Source organism: Ammodytes marinus, assembly GCF_949987685.1.
Source record: "Ammodytes marinus genome assembly, chromosome: 11".
NCBI classification, from domain to species: domain Eukaryota; kingdom Metazoa; phylum Chordata; class Actinopteri; order Uranoscopiformes; family Ammodytidae; genus Ammodytes; species Ammodytes marinus.
Genome location: NC_137215.1, coordinates 8,789,009 through 8,810,793, shown reverse-complemented (window position 1 = coordinate 8,810,793; position 21,785 = coordinate 8,789,009). Strand labels below are relative to the sequence as shown.

Genomic DNA, 21,785 nt, shown 5'->3' with positions numbered 1-21,785 from the left:
TGAAGTTTGACTTCCCCTTTAAAAAAAATGGACAGAGAGTCTTGACGGAGTAACACAAATTTTTGAGGATACACATGAAATATATGCACATTGCATTTCATCAAATACAAAAAAGAAAAACAAATGAAGGCAACAGTTCTTGGCTGAATTATCTGTGCTGCATCACTATATTAAGGGCATGACGATTAATACATACATAATGAAAAGCAATATACAAAATTTCAGAGATAAATACATTATTTATAGTTGATATGTTACAAAATTTCCCTCAGTGAGCGCAAGTGTGTATTTGAACAGAAATATGACAATGAACTACTATACGCCTACATTCTCAATGGATTTTAATTTTTTTTTGTCAAATGTTTTTTTGTTGATCTAAAAGAACATGAAAAAGACAGATGTATAAATATTTAGCACAAGTTTGGCAATATCACAATAGTCTACAATTTTTAACCACATATAAAACACATAAGGGAGTTGGAGCTAGAAGGGGGAGACTGCTCCTCATCAACAAGAAACAGACTTCACAGTAGCCTAGGAATGCATTAATATACAGTGCTAGCAAAAAAGTTGAAAAACATGGCAAAACACACTTGCTTAAAAGGAAGCTCTAGACATGGAAGTACATCATATTCATCAACAGAGCAGTGTTTTGTACACGTCAGTGTGCTTGTTGAGTCAAAGAGGATTTTTTTTTTTTTTCACTTTTGAAGATGATTTCTAGCTACAATAAATTACAAAATTTAAGTTAAAATGCAGGAATGAAACATGATACAACCTTACCCACCCAGCCCCATCCCCTTTTTACTCGTATTTGTTGTACTTTTATGATCAATTTTTCTACATTATATACTGTATCTCATATATTTTCCAGTTGAAATTCAAACTGTCTTGGCCCCTGTGTATTTTTCTCACACGTAAAAATACAAAAAGTCACATTATAAAGACACACAACTGTTGTGAATCTATTAAAAGAGATTTGAAACAGAAAAAAACAAACAATGTTCTGGAGTTCATTGGCAAATGTACTGTACATCAGTGTTTTTACTTTACAACCAGATGGTGAGTCCACAGAGTCCCTTCCAGTATTGAATGTGTGGTTGATTGGACATGTCCGAGGGCCGACGCACAAACCGACAGGTATACAAAATAAACCCTTCATCATCTTTTTGTCCTCTTCAAGGGTGATTAAATGGGGGGAGGAGGGGAGTGAGGAATAAAAAAACAAAAAAAAAGTCCCACAGAAAAAAATATATAGTGTTCCTCGGGAAATCCTTTTTTTTCTGCGGGTTTGCGAAAGTCATTCGAGAAAAAAAAAATCATTTCTTTCTTTTCTTTTTTTCTTCTTCTTTTCTTCTTCATCGTTAAAAACAGAACAAGCGTTTGACTATACATTACACCAGCGTTTTTTTTTTCGCTGTGTGCTGAGAGGGTGTCCTGTGAAGTGGTAGTGTGTAGACTGGTGCTTGAGATGATGAAAGTGCATTTACATTGGTGGGACAACCAGGCCGGACATGGCTGGAAAAGACAGACAGGAAGAGAAAAAAGGATTATTAGTTTATTATGCTTAAACAGGATATGGATATAATTATGAAAAAATATTGAAACATTGTAATTTAAGTGTATGTGTATAATCATGTGTACAAGTGATGTTGAATGTGTGTGTGTCCATGTGTGTGTGTGTCTGTGCATCCGCGCATGTGTGTATGTGCGCTTGTGTGAGTCCAGCCATCTTAAAAAACTGCACAAGTTCCCGAATGTACGCCCTAATGTGGCTGTTTGCGTATGTGCCTGTGAGTGTTTGCCGTGTCGGCCAGCCTGCTGCTGCACGCCCTTCCTAACGGGGGGTTGGAGAGAGAGAGGGAGAGTTTGAAAAGCCTCCCTCCTGCTCTGACATTTCAGCCCCCAGCATGCCACTCTCGCTATGTGTGATATTTCTCCTGGCGTTGGGGTAATGGCAAACAGTGGCCCAGACTCCCGGGAGACTCGGCCGTGGTGACGGGCAGAGCAACAACACGGTCACTTCCCACAATGCCACAATGCTACAGTACTAGACACTCCTCAGATTGCTTCTATCGCTTCCCTTTCGTCTCTCTCTCTCTCTCTCTCTCTCTCTCTATCTATCCATCTCTCCAGCACTGTACTGTGCGGCGCATTAGTCCCCTTACATTTGCGCGTTCCCCCCCCAAAGTCGTGCCTCAGCGTCATTATCTAAGAGGGATTAGGCGAGATCAAAGGTAGCTTCCGTTATTTTACCAAGACCATCTGCTTGGGATATCATTAGCAACTGTACCATCATCCCTGAGAGTTTATATATGCAGTACTTTCACACGTTTTGACAATTAGGCGACTAGTGAAGTGCCGGGATGATATATTATCATATTGCTCTGAGTATATTTGTAGAGTCATGCTTGAAATGCTTTTAAGTTTGCCAGCGCAGATGATGGCAAGGCATTGCTCATTAATTTCTGCACAACATGTATTAATAAGTATGAACGTGTAGCAAGATGAACTTTAATTTCCCACTTCATTAAGCCCAATGTTATTAATCTTGGGGCACACACTACGGGCTAAGCTTGTTTTCAAAGCAATCATGTTGGTCATGACACATGCACAAAACCTAATAAACATAATTACTAAAACAATTCTGCGTGGGGTCTTTTCCCTGCGACATCGGAGGGGGATCATTTGTACGAAAGGGCAACGAGGATGTATGTTTGCACAGACGTGAGATGGCAAATCCACAGTGCTTGCATGTGTGTGTGTGTGTGTGTGTGTGTGTGTGTGTGTGTGTGTGTGTGTGTGTGTGTGTGTGTGTGTGTGTGTGTAAATGTAAGCTGTGTAAGTGTGTGTGTGAGTGTGAACTGAAAGGTGTAAATTGGCCTGTCAAAATGCATATATATGTAATGATTAGTCCCTCACCAAACCGGACAGAGGCCTGAGCAGCGGTATCTGACCAGTAGTCCGTAGGGAAGGGATGAGGGGGTGAGGGGGGCTCACCTTGCAGTCCGTTGCCGTTGGCGCTGGTGCAGGAGGGGGGTGGGGAGGCCTGGGGTCGGACCACAGGGGCGAAGGCGCTCTTTTGTTTAACTGCAGAGACGATAGGGAGAGAGGGAGAAGGAAGGGAGGGAGGGAGGGAGAGAGAGAGGGAGAAACGTGCTGTGAGTAGTGCTCGAGAGGGAGAGGGCAGTTAAGGTAAGGCTAGGATAGTATTACTGCCAGGGGGGGGGGGGGGGGGGATACACGATCAGTACTCACAGGCCTCCTACCATCAACATCTTGTCCGGTTGAACAAATACAGGTGGCATACGGTGAAACACACGTTTATATAAAAAAGAGAATATTTATTCTGCTACCCTGAGCTACATGTGTGTTCTCGTCAAAGTGCTAAAACAACTAAAACAACCTTCCCCCCTTGAATGAATAGTAATATATTATCACCATCAATAATGTTATAACCCTGTCAGAAGTGATTCATAGAAGTGAAAACGAAATGTGTGTGGAGCTGGAATTAAATCAAGCAGGCGGCTTAGTGCTACTACGGGGCGTTGTGTGCTACGGTGGTGGCGGGCTATACTCACTTCCATATGGGGAGTTGGCAGAGGATCCGTTGAGGAACCCGGGGGAGCTTGGCACTCCCAGGTTCATACCAGCGTTGCCGTAGCCATTCATGCTGTTGCTGACGGAGTTGTAGCCGGACTGCTGCGGGGTGCTGCTGGAGATGTAGCCCCGGGGGGACACACTGCTGGTGTTCCTGCTGTAGCCAACTGAACAACATGGGTGGGAGAGAGAGAGAGAGAGGGAGGGTCAGGTTAACAATCATTCATTTTCTTTTCCTTCTTGTACAGCATTTACCAGGCAAGTGTTCACTGGTTACAGTAAATGATAATAATGCTGCAATACATTTTTTTAAATTTAACTCAGCATATCTTGTAGATTTAATAAGAAAATAACTTGATTAGACCCATTAACTGTTTTACTGTAGGGTGACGATTATGGCAGTAAATTCATTGTTTAATGACACGATGGATATACATTTTTCTAATTTTGATGATTGAAGTATTTCTTTTTTATCTTTTTGACAATTTATCATTTTGCGGCAAACTCCCTGCAATCCCCCCTTGAGGAAGCCCTTTGGGTCCCTGGTCCCCACTTTTGAGAAAGACAGAGTTTACGGAGGGAGCACATCTCCTAAATCACATACCTTGGTCGTTCCCTTGTGACTCAGACACATTGACTGCTAGCTGGCTGCTGAAGGAGTTGACTCCCATCATGCCGTGGGAGGCTGTGTTAGCGAGAGAGGGGATCTGGTTGTGGTTGCGGGGAACGCTGTACAGGGCCTCGGCGATGTCAGCTGCCCTCTTCAGAATGATCTCCTGAGGAGCACAGAGAAGCCAGAGGTTCTTGTTATATATACTGTATGTGTGTATGAATGTGTGGTTGTGTGTGTGTGTGTGTTTGTTTTTTATAGCTGTACTCTTGCTTTGATGCATGGTTCACGGCTATATGGTTAACGTATGATGCCTACATTGTTCTAGATATAGTGGTGCAAACAGCCTTTGGTGATACTATCAGTACATCTTTCAGTGGTTGCTTATTTAGCAGCTGTGGGCATACTGACCTGATTGTTGTGGGGCATTCCATACAGGGCTTCCACCAGATCAGCCGCCCGCTTCAGTAGCACCTCCTGATGAGAGAAACAGGAGGAGCAAACGTTAAGACCCGAGCAGATTATGTTGGAGACCCCAGTGGTCCGTATACAGTAACAGACAATATCCAAAACAACATTACACAGCAGGGTCATGCGGCGCTTTGGAAATGTTTACATATTCGACCGCTAAATAAAAGCCACCCTGATTTAAAGAGGCACCGGCGCTGCCTTTATACGGCGCTACCCACTTTGCTGCTTCCAACCATGCAGAGCAGTGAATAATGTTCCCTATCTTAATTAAACTGGCATAGTCCTTTAAAAACAACACCTCAACCCTGATTCTGGGCTTCATGTTTGCACCGGAGTTCAGCGCCGAGTCCCCTCTCCTCAGAACAATAAAGTGAATTAGCTCTGGGTTAATCTAGTTCTGTTGTAATGACATTAAGGAATTTTTCAATTAACCTCTTTGACTGGCTGTTGCAAAGGACTTCACAAATGACTTCCCATCCAGCAAGAGCTGGGTGCTTTTGCCTTGGGGACACGGATGCTCAGGATGTGGTCTTATCCATGTCTGCATGCTTGCCCCCGCTTGACAATGCGGATTAGCTGTGTTGCTTTGGCTCTTAACACTGGAAATGAGTTGGCCCTGGATCCTGTTCCCCCCACACTGTTTTTCGGGGCTTGGAGCAAGGTGGGGTTTGGCCCCGTTCGTGTGTGTCTTTATCTGCTCTTTGAATTCAGCACTTACAATTAAATCCCTCTCAAGCAACCGGCGCTGCTCTCTTTGTTTTCTATAATAGAGAAGGCAATATGCTCGACAAAAAGCCTCTTCTCCTTTTAGAGTGCATTTAATCTGACAAAGGCAAGTTGCAGACATGCGTGTGTTTGTTAAAATGCTCGCTTGTTGTCACCTGCTGTAGAGCACAGATTTGTCGACAGTGCTGTTAGAACCCTGGTTAAAAGCAATGCAAATCTGTCACCAGAAACATCTCAGATGGCGCTTGTTTTCTTCCCACATTTGCTGTGTTTTCTTTTGCGGGCCTTGGTAATTTGTCTGAAGTGTTCCATCACTTGGCAATAGCAGTGTGGGATTAAGACGGCAGCTGCCGTAAATGAATGTAAACACAGCCTTCGCGCCTTCAAACAGCGGCCTCCAAGTCTTGGCCTGCATTTCCAAGGCACGGCGTATGTAGTGTTTACGGAGTGTGTGTATGGGGCCCTTTCATCCTGAGGAGCATATCTACCACAGTCCTTGATTTATCAAGATGAATCACTGTAGAAGCCACTTCCAGCGTATGCCATGCTCTCTTATAGAAACATATCGCTTAATCCACCCCAAGTTACCGGATGGGTGGCTCTTAGAATGGGCATTTACCTCTGAAATTGGTGTGTATGCTCAACGTTGCATGCATCTAGTTTGCATACAAATAAAGAATTATGGTTGTCGTGAGGCAGGTAGACTAAATGAGAGGACCAGCTGTCTTGATGTGTTCTCATCAGGCAGAACAGATTTCTCTCTCTCTTGCTGAGTGAGATAAAGTGGTTTTCTTTCTTTTTGTCTGCAGTTAATAATTACCAATAATCTATTCTATCATATTTCAAGATCTCCTACATGGCTCTCAATTTTAAACAACAATTAAAGCAATTAAGACCGTCGCGTTCACAAGCCATGTTTCATTCTCTGCGAAACGTCCTCTCCCTCCTTGTCCATATGGTACTTTGCAGCAGTGACATAAGGACAGCTTGGAAAAGGGAGGAGAGGAAACGATATTGCCTCTCATCCTTAATCTGTCGTTTACCGCGTGGTGTCTTAACTAACCAAGCTGACTCGCAAGGCTATGCTTAAGTGGCAAGCTAGTCATATCCGCGGATGATGACAAGTGCTGCACCCAATCAAAGAAGAAGTTTGTTTTTTTCCTTCTGACGAGACGCTTTCATGCGTATCGGCTCACGCTGTGAATACGATTAGCGCGGAATAGTGTTCTGAGGGCATTTCCATGTAAATCTCAATACTACTCCAGCATAAGTGTAATTGGCTTTCTTGTCATGGAGACATATCAGAACACACCATGTTAAATTGAAACAATTAAAGGCCTCAAATGATTTCTGTTGTTCTGTGAAAATGCGTGACAGATTCCTTGCTATTGTTTCGCCTTGTTTTGCATAAAGGTCCCGTGTTCAACAACTGTTTAAATGGGGCTGCTCAGATGACAGATCACCTAAGATTTAGAAGCTGTTTTGCGTTATTGCCGGGGAAAAAAAATTGAGAGAGAAAGCCGTAACAAATGATGTGTTATAAAAAATATCTAACAATAAGGAGACGTGGTCTAAAACAGCCCCAGTGTGATTCTTCAAGCACTAGATTAACATGGATGTTGTATTTATATTATCACAGTTAATAAAAGAGGGCCTAGGTTATGTAGCTTGGAGTGCTAATGCCATTATAAAACTGTAAGGCAATTACTCTGTTAGCTCTAGCCTGAGGTAATGAATGCATTTAGAAGCATAGGGCCATTAGATGAAGGTACTTCAAAGAGCACAGGAAGAGAGATTCATTTAAATACATGGGTAATTGCTTGACATGAACACATTTGTAATATTTTTCTCCTTGTGGATTACACAAAGAATTGGAAAAGAATGGGCTTATGCTCATTTTGGGAGGAAAGAAAGGAATCAAAAGCAATCAGCTTAATAATAAAACAATATTGAGTTTCCACTTTTAATTTCATAATGAATCTAATTTGTTACAGAAGAGAGAAATTGAGTGTGATATAATGTGATATCCAGTCTATTTGTCCATTACTGCCAGAGGGCACAAAATGGTATTATAAATTGTCTTTTTTATATTATGAATAGAAAATTGTTTTATAACAAGATCTTAAAAAGGAGGGTGAATTCCAAAGTCTCTCTTCACTTAACGCCATGCCCGCAAACCAATCTCCTTTCTCATCACTTGACTGCTCACACTTATTACTTTCATATTCACCCTGGACTTTGCATTGAATTTTTATATCTCCACTCCTCCCACAGGGTCAGACTGTCATCTGCAATGTTGTCTTAGAATTACGAGGTAAACTTCAATCAGAGGCAGCTTCCCCCTTTTTTTTTCTCTGTGTAGCAACAATATTAGCGTGCATCCCTTGCTATCCATGAGCACTCCCATATTGGCTTTCTGTCTCCTTACAATTACCACGTGTCTTACTGGTCCCAGGGAGAAGGCTGGTGGAAATCAATATAGCGCAGTAATATTATCAACTGGAGGGTGAAGTCATGGGAGTGGGGAGTGGAGGGTGGGGAGGGGGAGGTAGAGGCGGTGAGTGGGCTTGGTGTCGATTTGCCTTTCTGCTAATGCACACCGCGCGTCCTCCAGCTTTATCTTCTTTTTATAGAGTCTCCCTACCCTCACCTGCACCCTGTAATAGCTGTTCTCTATATGCCGATTCTGTTCTCATTCCAAATGTACATGCCATCCACTGCTCAGCCTGCTGCTGCTGCTGCAGCCGCCGCGGGCTGTTTTATTGGGAATGTGCTTTTGACCCCGAGAGCTGACCCTCAGATGGCAAGCTTAACAATGACGAATCACTTGGTGGGATCATTTACATGCCCCCTGAACCCCATATTTGGGTCCATTAGAGAGCAAATCAAATATTTATGTTGTTTATTGGAAGTGCAGGGTTTCATCTCACTCTGTGATTGTTTCATGCAAAGGCCGGGAGACCGTGCTATATTAAGTGTATACACGCGCGCACACACACACACACACACACACACACACACCCAGGAAACTAATCTGGGGTTCAGTGTCAAAATCTGTCCCTCGCAGAAAACAAAAAGGCTTCGTATTCAAAGGAAGAAGTATGTTCTTCATTTTGTTGTAAAGCCATGTTTAACATCGTGGCGCTTTTTGTTCGATTTGGCAAAAGACACTCTGAGTTTATAACATTGAAGCAGTGTGTAGCGAAATTGACCAGTGTTGCCTGCGGAGATAGAGAAAAACCATGTTGGATATTAAAGGTAAGTGTACTTTACCTTTTGCTCTACGTTTACAGTTGAAATTAGAGTAACATTTCATGTCTAGGTGTTGTTTCCCGTCTCCACGGGGACCGGGTCTAATTGAAACACTTCATATAGTGAACCAGGGACTAGCTGTGATCTTCAGTTGCTCCACATTGCTTTGGTCAAACGTCTATGGCTACCACACAGTCTGTTCTTTATTAAATTGCCCGTTGGACGTTAATGATATTGCTCTGTTGCATGCTGGGATTTAATAGATAAGGTCTTTAAAGGTTTTTACAGTATTATTAAAACTCCGAGGTGGCCAACACTTTACTACATGCCGAGGGGTTTTCTGAATGCACTAATCACTCATATTATTACACTTTACACATCTGGAACGTCAGTCACCAAAATTCCTACTGGCAGGGGTAGCAATTAGTGAAAACAAGAAAGACAGATTTTATCAATAGGAAATGGAAAAGAGTAAAATAATCAAAGGGGATGAAAAGAGCAAAAGAATCAAAGAGTTCCTGCGGGGGAAAAAAGAAGTGTGCTCCTTAGTTTTTTCGCGCTCAGGTCTTTTCAATATGGCGGCCTATTCATGTGCCACACCAGTGCGTCAAACGCTGATGTGTCTTTCAACTCCTTTGCCCAGGTTCAAAAGAAAACAATAAGGAAAGCCAAGGCATAATAACATGCAGTCTTTGTCTATTAGCTGCAGTAAGACTAGGGGGTTTACGGCACAGGGTTCTGTAAACAAAAGATTAAACCAAATCGAGCCGCAGAAAATGAAAGGAAAACATGAGTGGGGTAATGAGGGCGCAGACGTCGTTTCTGACCAGATTACCATCTCCACAGACTACTGGAGAGGAAAACGCCTGATTGAGCTATTTTACCACACAGAGAGTTTTTACGCCTCTCTCTCCGCACACAAAACCAATACCATTACCACGCTGGTTAGATGGTTAAGCCACATATGTGAAGCAAATCTGTCACGGTTTGGGGTTCACAGTGCCTCCGCCTCGATGCTAATGTTGTTTTGTTTATTTGTCACATTCACAGTATAACGGGCGTTTTAAAAAAGCCCAGACGGCTCAGTCTATTGGCTGGCTCTGTGTTGTTCCTACTCTGCAGAAAAGACACTGGACTGACCTTTGGTAACCTCTCAGGATCACCGGGGTGTCTGGGGATGACCTTCTGCAGCCTCTGGAATCCGTAGTCGATGGTCGGCTCATTGAGGGCTGAAAGAAAAAAGATGAAAATTTAAACACATTTCAGGGCTAATTTCTTTTTTTGCCAGAGACTGAAAGAAACTAATTGAGAAATCTGTTGGAATTTAAGCTACAAAAAGTCATTTCAGAATGCCTAATTTCAAAGAAAACCTCTGGGGTGGGACAATGTTTTCTGAAGCATCATGGGGGAGGGGTGGGGGACTTGTGAGCGTTCGGTGGAAAATGACACGGGGTTCCTCTGACACTTGTGTCACCAAGTGTTATTCCATTAACATCCCGTGATGACCTACATCAGGCTGAGAATCCTTCAGAGAGAGAGAGGAGGACCCTCCCCCTTTTTATCTTGACTTGAGAATATTGACTACAGCAAAACTACATAGCGGGGGCCCTTTTAATCTAACAGAGCTTTAATAATCTGTGAAAGGCTGTCCCACACATTGATCTAGTGTAAGTTGCTGTCATTTCGCCCCTTCTTGCACCAACTGTACTGCAACACTGGGCCCGTGAAATACGGCGTTGGATCCCATGGAGCCATTAATCTCTCCCCACCCCTCAAATAGTAATCTGGGGCACGAGGCATATTGGGCGATGAATCAGAGGCACAAAGTAAATGAATCATAACCCAGACTTTGGTGAGAGCAGAGCCGTTTTATGTCTGACAGTCCTAATGGGTAATTGAAGGCTTCCTTACAGCTCCGCCTGATTCTAAACAATCATGTGTACACTCATAGGCAGGACACGGCCAGGGAGGGAGGGAGCGAGTGAGGGAGGGAGGGAGGAGAGAAGGAGGGGAGGAAAAGGAGGGGAGGAAAAGGAGGAGAGCGGTGTGTAAAAGGGGGGAAGGAACGACTTAATAGAGAACATCACTTCTCAATGTAGATATCATTTTCAGGAGAGTAACTCCGCCGAGCAAGGCGCTTCATAAATCAATGGCTTTCTATGGAGACTAATAAGAGCTGCCTGCCTCTATTCATTGTTCAGCCTGTAATTTGGCCCATCACTCATTACTCAGCATGTAATTTCAGCATTAACACCGCACAGCTCGCTGAACCTGCCGAACAACCAGAGAATGTGAAAGCAAGCGAACGCAACACACACACATACACACACACACACACACACACACAGGGAGGCAGGGCCACTGAAGCACAAGCCAGGGAGTCACGGCAGGAAACCCAACATTTATGTTTCGCACTCTTTCTTTTGTTCCCCCCTCTCATTTAAATACACATTCAAGCAAGCTCACACACAGCCTACTAGGGCCACACACACACTGTACCTACTGGCACATACATATAGTAGTCATGTACTAACACATGCACCACTTCTGCCAAAACCTGAATTCGGTAATTGCCAGCTCGGCCGTGAGCAACTGGAGCAATTATGTGTTCAAGCGTGGACAATGCAGGGTGCTAATCGATAGCAAGGGTCTAGCTCGCAAATACTGGAGGTATGCAGTCCCACTGGTCTGGCACACCTGAATAAACCCCACACACACACACACACACACACACACACACACACAAACACACACACACACACTCTGCTAGGAAATCTTATTTGACATGTCATCACGCGTCCCCGGAACGACAAAAGGCCTGCGTCGGAATGTGTGGGGAAAGCCATCGCCATCTTCTCCTTAATAAAGGATTGATCTGTTGTATTGATCGTACATGACAAGGCAGTAGCTGGGAATTTGCCCCCTTTCTTTTGTTATTTCCACCCCCTTTCTTATCTATGCATTCTGGCAGCCCGGCATGTTCACGAGTCCATGTATACACACCGCAATGCATAATGTGCGCGTGTGTGTGTGTTTGTGTATGAGTGTGTGTACACGTGGCCGGGCCGAGAGAGAGAGTGTATGTGCACGGCAGCCCCTGCCAGACCCCGCTGCTCAGTGTGATGTAAATTGTGTATGTGTAAAAAGCACTCCATAATCAGGCCATCCATCATCAGAGGCTGTCAGTGGGCTCTCTCAGGGTGATACATCACGCTCTCCTGTCCTCTGCCTCAGCTGGGGCCTACACAAGCCGCCAGGCATGCTGGGAACGCAGCCGGAGAGAGAGAGACGTACAGTACAGGACGAGACCTAAGTTGGGGGAGAGGTGCTCCGTTTGATGTGCCTTTCCTATCCATGATAATGACGCCCCATTGTAAATGCGGACCTATACAAGGTATGATGAATGTGATTTGGAGGGTAGGGTAGTATCCTGTACCCCTTAAAGAACAGTCTTAACTTAACTCCTATCATGGCTTCTTTTTTTACAATTTATATCAAATGCACACATATGCAGGAATTTTGAAATGTGTCAAACGGAAGAGAACTCACATTTGAACTTGTCTAGAGTGAACACATGGCCCAGTGTGCCACAGTTGCAGTCCGAGCGGCGAGGCATGATCCCCACATGTCGACATGTCGCCATCTCATCTATCATGGAGATGATCTTTGTAACAACCCCGGCGTAATGAAATTGGTGACACAGACCGCCATCTGCTATTGATTTCATGCAAATGCTTTTGACAGCTGATGGAGACTTGCATTAGCGCTAAACGGTGCTGTCAGTTGATGAGTTGACAGTTTTGTAGTCGTAGCATGTACCACTGATGCACACAGACACAGACAATGTCAATAATCCGGTAAGAGCCGCTGATGATATATACTGAGCACTTATATTCAATCTGGACAATAAATGTGTTATGTGTGTATTCATCGCCACTTCTTTTTTCTTTCTTCCCCCGCCGCGCAAAGATTTTCTTTCATCTGCTGGAACTTTAACAAGAGTCATCGGGCTCCTCTTACTTTTTCTGTTGCGCCACACACAGTGACAACAGCCATGCCCCCCCCCCCCCTCCCTACACTCCATCCCCTTTATTCTCCCACCTCTTCACCCTGTGTCTTTTTTTAAATCCTTGACACATTATTATGTTCAAACTTCACACTCTGTCGTAAAAACTTTAGTCTCTTCTGAAGATATAACGGGCAAATCTAGCTAGGCGACGATAACCCCCCCATGCATGCCAAAATGAGTTTAGCCCTATACCTCATCCTTCCAACATAATATGGTGAAAGGGGAGGGGGGTAAGGGTGTGGAAGCCCCCCCCCCCCTGTAAGGATTCTCAGTCGCTCTAAGGAAACATGAAACCCTCCACACACATCCCATAAATCCTGCGCTGGGTGGGGAGTCTAGCCGAGGGGAGGAGGGAGCACTGAAGGTGGATGGAAGGGGGGGGGGAGGGGGTCGCTGGCACGTTCCAGTCACGCCCGCTTCCCGGCTCGCGGCCAATCAATACCACTTTCCTGTTTTAGAGGCGGGTAATTATGAGGTGGAGAGATTGTGTGACCTCTCACCCCTGCTGCATTACTCGCCTGATATTAAGATAAATTGCCTGATTTTGGGTAAACATATGCTGCAATTCAAACTGTCAGCACTGGTTTGCTCAGGGATAATTTGTATTGATCTCCTGGCTTCTTCCCCATTTTGCTTACTGACCTCATGGATAATTAGAGAAAAAGAGACACGGGGAGAGGTAAGGCAGGGCTTGCATTTGAATACTTTGCAGGAGAGATGAAGAGCACATGAGGGAGGGGAGGGGAGGGGGGGATTATGGACTAATAGAAATTTCATTTTCTCTCATTTTCTGCTCATATTTAGACAGGTTGCACGTTTTGTCCAATTACAACGCTTCTATCTTTGCCCATGCTTGTGGCAAATATACACAAATAAAATTGTTCATAGATTTGTTGCCATGGATTCATTTCAGAGATGATTAGAATTGAACAAAAGCAATGGAACAACAAAGTAATGGGAAATATCAAATCTACAACTGAAAACCGTAAGAATTATTGCCATATTTGAGTAAAAGGGACACGGTAACAGATTGTTTTGGCAAGGCGGGAGAATCACTCCTTCACATGGAGGTTCGGAAGACTTCTTTTAAATGAATTTTTCAGTAATATGTTCACACTCAGAGAGAGAGAGAGAGAGAGAGAGAGAGAGAGCTAGTGAATGATCATGTTTCAGAGTATGAAGAAATGGAATGCATGACTCGGTGTGCAGCTGTGACCGTGTCATTTCCAATTTTGAATATCGTGCACGCGCACAAGCGTTGGTGGCAGGGCTTCACTGGAATTCCTGGGGCCTGGAATGTGCACTTCCCCAATCTTATTTTGATCTGACGCCTTAATCTGCCCGCCCTTTTCATGCTCCAAACACATTTTTCTCCCTTAGCCCGCCTCAGCTAGCCACTTTAGTTCAAATGTAGAGTGGAGGTACATGGCGTCTTGAGTGTGGTCCGCTGCTCCTTCTCCATGTTCCCTAGACATAGGACACGAGTAACCGCTCTACAGGAACAGTGTAACATGGCCGACGTTGGCAGCCAGAAGTGCTTACATGGCAATACACCAACCAGTGTGCCCTCGGTCTATATGGAAGTGGATTGAACATGTGTATTGACTTACAGTATCGGGGTATAAACATGGGGAAATGTTTGAGCAAAGCAGTAAATTTAAGGGAAATTGTTCCTTGTTAAGTCTACGGGGCTGAATGGAAGCCTGCACAGAGTACTAGCATTCCTGCCAGCCATTACAGCTTATTACGATAACTCTATCTTTCCAGGAGATAAAAACCTAGCCTTGTTGCCATTTGCCAGCTATTACTTTCGCTAATTATACTTAACTGCTTCGAGCTTATCTCCACTCCTCCTACACCATTGAGCAGTTATTTTTTTCTTTCCCCTTAACACAAATTAGAGGTGGAGTGGGAGTTGGAAAGGGGGAGACCGATAAACAGCACAGGCACAAGTTCATTCAAGTGTTATTGCGTTTGTGACTTGTCAGGAACAGTGGAGCTGAAGCCTTCTAGGCACCTGCAGCCTGTTAGATGGACGCGGTTTCAGAACGGCGTCAAAACACACGTAATGACCTCGTCTGGCTGATGTGTGTGTGTGGCAGACTCTACTGGAGATGTAGAAAGAGTCTTCTCAGTGTTACGATAAGGAGTTAAACCTGAATACTGTTTGCATACAAGGAGCGGAAGATATTCAGAAACCATGCTGCTTCTCCACAGTATGACTTTGTTCCAGGGTTGAGAATAGAAAACACATGCAGATGTAGAGGCCATCTTCAAAAAAAAAAAAAAAAAACACAGAAAAAAACTCAAACCAAGCCAAATTGGAATTTTCACAGCAAACCCACGCAAAGCAAACCTCATCTGTTTTAACACTGACCATATCATCTCCATCCACTGCAGCCAGTTATCACTGAGTGATTCCATCTCCAGCAGTCTCAAGATGAACAGGAAATTAAAATTTCAAAGATCTGCAGTTAGGATAAATCAATGGAGACAGATCAATGTTCATTGAAATTTCATGAACTTTGAGCCGATACAGATGAAAAAAAAAAAACCTAGACAGTTACAGGCTCCAGCAGATATTGCTCCTGCAACAGATAAAATGTAATTAACACGGTTAAAAGGGAGCAGTGTTACAGATTGCACATCCATAATTTCACACTCTCCTTCATATCGGGCCGCATTATTAGAAAGGGCCAGAGACACCTGTTCAATCCTCTTAGATGACATCTAAAGTATGTGTGCCACTTCTCTGAGGACGGCGGCGGACTTTCAACACATTACCGGCCAACAGAAATCAAATGGGCTCCCTTCACAGCTGATTGCAGGCGCAAATTAATATTGTAAAATGAAGATCAATACATGGACGGGGTACAGATCGATGACGGCTAAATTACGGCCGCGTTTTCCCCCTCATTCAAGATGAGTTGTGTTTTCCTCTCAAAGTCAATACTGCGCTGCCTCCCTCATTCATTTCTCAATAAACTCGCCGATGAATTTCAATCAAAATGCGGGAGGGGAAGGGGGGAGGGTGGGGGACGGTGGTGGAGTTCTTTTAAAGCCCGTTGGGTGTGGATCATACTGAAAATGGGGCAAGAAGAGGAGGAGGGGAAAGATCCTTGTCTATCAGGAGCCTCCTCTCCTCCTCCTCGCTCTGTCTATCATTCCTGTGGCAGAGGACTGATGCTGTGACTTAGAGCAGGACAATCCATTTTAAAGAGCCATTACAAAACAGACCTCTAACGATACTGTGGGACAAAAAGTGGGTCCAATTAAAATGAAATCAATGAATACCATCCTTACCGGGAGAGAGGAAAAAACACACACACACACACACCCCATACTTTCCAATTTTGCTCTCAGAAAAGGATAACCCACAATACATTTCACAGAGGGATGTAATGGGGGGAGCATGCGTGCTCAACTGCAAGTACTTATTTCAATCAATTTCCCGGAGCTGGATTTCACAGGTCACTTGCTGATAACACGCTGTGGAATAATGCCACAGTGTGCTTCTCAAAGCCCCTACCTGACAAGCTGCCTTGACAGTGGGGGAGTGCGAGCGCGTGTCACGTCAGCCCTCTAATTGGACACAAGGACCTTCCCTCCGTGGAACCTTGTCGCGCTCCGCACAGGCTCACAGGGCCTTCAAACCGGGGCCCGTCTAACTTGGCAACGAGAGTCTGCTGCACTCCTGCAGAGCCGGTGCTAAATACCAGTGTTGTAATGAGACAGGCATGGTATGGGCGACATGGCTAGTGGATAACATGCTTTGACACATGCTAAACCTGTTGTGCCAACTGGTTACAACCGGCATGACTGTGGCGATGACATTTATATAAAATGCCTATTTCATCCTTTTATTTCCAGCAGCTCACGTTGCAGTTGAGTGTAAGGGAGTAATTCGGAAATCCTGTGAGTAGGAGATTCAGGCATTTTTAAATATACAACGCTTACATGAACTATTTGGTGTGTTTGCCTCGTCTAAAGCTGATCTGTTTACATACCTCCTTGAATGCCTTTGATTATAGCATATCTTTAGTGCAGGCCACACCCCGTCACTGACTAGTCACCAACGGCGTACCAAACCCAACCCTGCAGGACAGGAAATGAATAGGAAGCCCTCCATCTGATCAGCTTGTGAGTCTGGGACTTCAAAGTGACGGCAGGGCGGAGCGGGAGACGTAAGGATAGGCCCAATTCACCAGCTGAACAGCACAGAGCCCTATCTGATGTGCTCCGGTAAAGACGTCTAAAGTTTGTTTATTTGTTTTTTGGGGAGAGGACACTCCAAGATTACTTAACATGTTGTTCCTCTTTCTAGGAGTGCAACAGGAAGTGAGTTTAATTTTGGAATTCAGAACTGAATATCACTATTTATATCTCTCATATGCTGCACGGGTTTACTTACATACTTAAAACTAAATGAATATTTATTCAGTAGGAAGTTGTAGTTGAAGCTTAACTAACAAAGAGACCTTACTTCTGCACAACATCTTCTTTTCCCATCCCTTACAGGGCTGACATTTCTTGATCTTCACCAGTATTGAGTGAAGCACACATGACCCCTTTGTCCTTATGTTGATGAATGACTGCCTCATACCCATTTTGTCAGATTTTTGGTGCAGTGGAGTCGATAGCGTCACCTTGACGAGGAAAGTTTGTGATCCATCAGCCCTCAAGGCTGTCTGGCCCTCTGCTCAGGCCTGGCAAGAGCAGCTCTCTGTATGGGGCATCTGCTCCAGCCAAAATCCTTCACCCAGTGTGCTGCGAGCATGTGAGGTCGAACGAATGGCTCTTATTACGCCCGCTTTACAGTGAGGGGAGGGGGGAAAAGAAAAAAAGAAAAAAAAGAAGAAAAAACACTTGACTTGTACTAATAGCTGGGAAGCCATGCTGGTCACCAAAGGTCTGAAGACGAAGCACCCTGTCAGTGCCCAGCTTGGGAAATTAGCAAATAATGTTCCCTTCCCCCTGACAAATGTGTGACAGCTCGCCTTCGCCAATCATTCTCTCCTAACGTTATGATGCATGTCCTGGATCCCCACTGGAGGATACAGGCGAAGTTTACTGACCCTCAATTTACCCATGACAAATGGGGTCCCGGTAAATGTGCGTTTTCTGGGGCGCGGAAGGGGTTCATTTTAAGCAATCCTGGTTATGTGGATGTCACTGATTAGGATAAATAGTGGCTGTGTGTGTTAGGACTGCTTGCAGAACCGTATTACCAAGGGCCCTGCATCGGTGCCCCTGGAGGGCAGCTCTCGTGGAAACTTGGCCAAGATAGAAAACCAAACGCTCTGATGCAATTAGGAGCTTAAATTGGATAAATTGTACAGTCAAAGTTTTTATTTATGATTTACTCTTTTTATACAGTGCGGTAACTACGCAGTAAAAAGGTTAAGGTGCTGCAAATGAGGCTGAAAATGCAGACTTTTAGTTTGAGAAATATCTGATCAAACCAGCATGTTCTGTTCACAGTGCTTAATAAAGTGGAAAGTATAATAAAGTATTGACCTCAGGTACAGCCAGGACTTTCTCCTTTTGATTTTCTACAACCTTGCTGACAGTTGGACCAATGGATAACCAATACATGGATTAGGCAGAGGACAAGCAAGCAAGCTCCAAGGGACAACATTGTGTTAGAAGGTAAAAGGTATAGACTGTAAAATAGCAAACAAAGCCAACATGTCACTCCTTCTACAATGTGCCGATTAAAGTACATACGTAAGCTCCTTGAAGCAGTCCGTAAACTACAGCCTACTAAAGTTTTATACAGTATGTCTGTTTGTCTCATTAGTGTTTTAAACATTCAACAGTCAATGCCAACAGGATTATTTGACATACACTACAGGGTGCTCCCTTTCTGAGAATGGATTGTGAGTTTTGGAGCCGTTCCAGGGCACTAACCCGAGTGAGGACGTGTCCCTCTGCTGTTTCGAATTGGCTGCAGTCTCCTCTGTGTTGACTCTAGGTAATTTGTGATAATTTCTTAAATTGAGCGAGTTAAATCTCCACAATTAGGGTAGTGGTGCAATAAGAGTCAACATGAAAAAAAAAATAAAAAAAAATCCAAAAAGGCACTCCTCTCAAGCCACGCTTGAAGCCACAGGCTTTGATAACTAGACCTTTGATATGCACATGTTGCTCTCCAATGTTACACCAGAACATTCAGAGCCATTTCGACAACACCGTGTCACTACGTGTCCTTTTAAGCACATGTCATTTGCAATTGTAACTCCAGGTCATTCCAAACCCATTTGCTCGCGTATTGCCATTTTTTTTTTCAAGTGCTGTAAAACGGATAGAAAAGCTGCGGTTCGAAATGAGCTGTTTCCCTCTTTAAATACATGATCCACTCTGGCACGCTCAATGCATCAGACCCATTCACTTTTTTTAATGTCTGAGAGGAGTAGCTAACACCCCTTCACCTGGCAATTGCTGTACACATATGGAGTTCAGTGATAGCTCATTCTGGGTGTTATGCATTCTGCTCTCTCCTTAACGGTTTCATTCTCTCAAGCATCAAGCCCTTGTACAATCAGGGGGTGAACCACACAGGGAATAGCAGTGCTGCGGAAGAGGAGCCCGGACCTGTCTATTGGTGACTTTCTCTTTTAATTCAGCGCACTAATCAATTGTACCACCGTTGCCTCCAGGGGTAATTGTATCTTTATACTAACTGGAAGTGAGTAGGAACCAAGGGAAGACAGAGAGGAAGAATGGGTTGAGGGGGGGGGGCAGGAGGAAATCAACAAAGATAGAGAGAAGGGGACACGTTTCCCCAGTAAAACCTGATGGTAATCATCCCAATCCGCTTAGCCTCTGTGACTAATGGGGTCTGTTCTTAAGGGACCTGGCACTTTCACCAGGGTGCTATAGAAGCCATTAATGTCTTAACTTATACACCGTCTCGGGGCTGTGCAGTAACACACTTGTGCGCACACACACATACACACACACATTTTCTCCCAACTGGCCTTCGCTCTCACATAAACAGACACACACACACATACACTTACGCACAGCCACACTACACTCCTGTTTCATTATCCCGGTGCCTTGTTGGCCTCTGCTCCGCTCCTGCTTGGGAGGTTAAATGCAGGAGAGCCGGGCCAGACTGCACGGTTGGAGGAGAAGGGGGGGGGGGGGTGACTGGGGGGGAGGCAGTAGTGGTGGTGGTTTGGGGTATGAGAGCGAGGGGGGGGGGGGCTTGATGAGAAACAGCTGCCCCAGGATGGAGGGGTCTGGATGGGGGGTTTCGGAGCGAGAGAGAGGGTGGGTGGGTGGGTACTTTGCAATTCTGCCGTGCTCAAGGCCAGGGCTGTGCTGTGCCGGAGGCCTGGGGATGGGGGGGGGTGGGGGGGTGGGGGGCTGGAGTTCATGGGGAGGGAAGTGAGAGTGCTTTGACGCAGGGCCCCCAGTTTCATTCTGCCCATCAGAGTTAGAACAGACAGAGGCTTCCAGGTCAGACAGGCGCTGACCCCCACAACCTCTGTCTCCTCACCAATGATGACAGATAAGACCACCACTTCCTTCTGTTAGCCAAGATAATCAGATCCCTTACTTATATTGTGACACACACACACCCTCTCTCACCCTCTTTCTCTCACATACACACCTCTCCTGTCTCTGTCGGTGCACACTACTTTCTCTGCCGTGAATTCATACTGAACAAACATGAGGAGAACTTCACGCACGCACACACACACACACACACACACACACACACACACACACACACACACACACACACACACACATACACACACACACACACACACACACACACACACACACACACTCATGATGCACTTAACCTGGATAGTGCCTTTCTAATCTGATTCATAAAAAAATGAAACCACATTTTGCCCGCACAAAATCATCAAATTAGCAGGGAGCATTATCTGTCTCACAACAGGGCAGATAAAGAGAATTGGCAGAGTGAGTTCTCCTGACAGCTTGAGTTTAACAGGGCTTGGCAGCGCCCTTGTATGATGGCGGGTCAGCGGGGGGATCGAGTTGCACACACTCGTAGGTGCCCCCTCCAAGAAACACCTTTTTAGCTAGCAGTGCAGATCTCACAAGTTTTAACATTCAGCAGGCAGGGCCCTGGTTAGTTCATTATTAGCCCCCTGGACTTGGAGCTGAGAGCTCCATCCAGACGGAGAGTGGAGAAGGGGGGGTGTAGAAAGAGAGGGAGGAAAGAGGAGAAGGTTTTTTTGACTCACCAGTATAGACAAATCTCCCAGGGGCACCTTTGCAGAACTGCTTGGACTTGTAGGACAGCGTGACTTCCACAACACCGGGGATGTGCCGAGGCGGAGTCTGGACGCGGATGGCGTGGGGAGTTATCAGCTAGATTACAGAGGAGGAAAAGAAACGAAATGATGAGACCCCTGTAATAACAAGCTACAGTCTGAGAGTCTGTACTGGTGACACTACTGGCTAGGAAGTTTTTTTTTTTTTCGTGATAGGATAGATTTTTGAAAATAAAACTACCTAAAATGTCTATATTCAAACTGAATTTTCAGTCAGGACAATAATAGAGATCGTACCTCACTCCATACGAGCATGGTGCCGAACACGACTTGTAGGCCATCAAAGAAGTTGTCCCCTATGATGATGACAGTGGCTCCTCCAGTGGTCCATCCCTCACTTGGGCTGATAGCCTTGATGCACGGGGTGGCTGCTTATCCAAGACAAAGAGAAAAGCATATTCAGCATCTAAGCTTCAACACTCGGGCCCATGTCTCTTTCCACTAAGACACACTGCTATGGCATCACCACTACGTTCAGCCCCTGCATGTCTTTATCACAAAGACATATCATGGAAATTGCCCCCTTGGAAAAAAAATGATGGATTTGTCCTTTAAGGCATGAGAATCAAAATCATTTATCAGCGCGCTGGAGTGGTGTAGTTAAGCAGACCCTTCAAATGGTCCACTTCACAAAGGCTAAACGCCGGGCTCGCCAGGAAAATGATTTGATGGAGCAAATTATGTGTCAGGGCAAATGTAGCTATCAGAATTGATTAAGCATGCGCTCGCATGTACA

At 44.8% G+C, this 21,785-nt stretch overlaps 1 protein-coding gene across 4 annotated transcripts in view; it reads right to left on the bottom strand.

Moving 5' to 3' along the window:
* Positions 1-824: 824 nt before the first annotated feature.
* The window catches only part of LOC307257711 (transcription factor COE3), a 68,655-nt gene continuing 47,694 nt past the window's right edge, over positions 825-21,785 (bottom strand). Inside the window, exons 9-16 of one of the 4 annotated variants that reach the window (XM_080037000.1) lie at positions 21,287-21,420; positions 20,960-21,086; positions 9,800-9,888; positions 4,622-4,687; positions 4,205-4,376; positions 3,582-3,767; positions 2,923-3,090; positions 825-1,518 (exon numbers count right to left, since the gene is read on the bottom strand). In XM_080037000.1, the coding sequence (XP_079893126.1) occupies positions 1,487-1,518; positions 2,923-3,090; positions 3,582-3,767; positions 4,205-4,376; positions 4,622-4,687; positions 9,800-9,888; positions 20,960-21,086; positions 21,287-21,420 (974 nt within the window). In that variant the 3' untranslated portion in view covers positions 825-1,486. The remainder of the gene's footprint in view (positions 1,519-2,922; positions 3,091-3,581; positions 3,768-4,204; positions 4,377-4,621; positions 4,688-9,799; positions 9,889-20,959; positions 21,087-21,286; positions 21,421-21,785) is intronic. The other 3 variants (XM_080037002.1, XM_080037001.1, XM_080037003.1) reach the window with 3 other exon arrangements.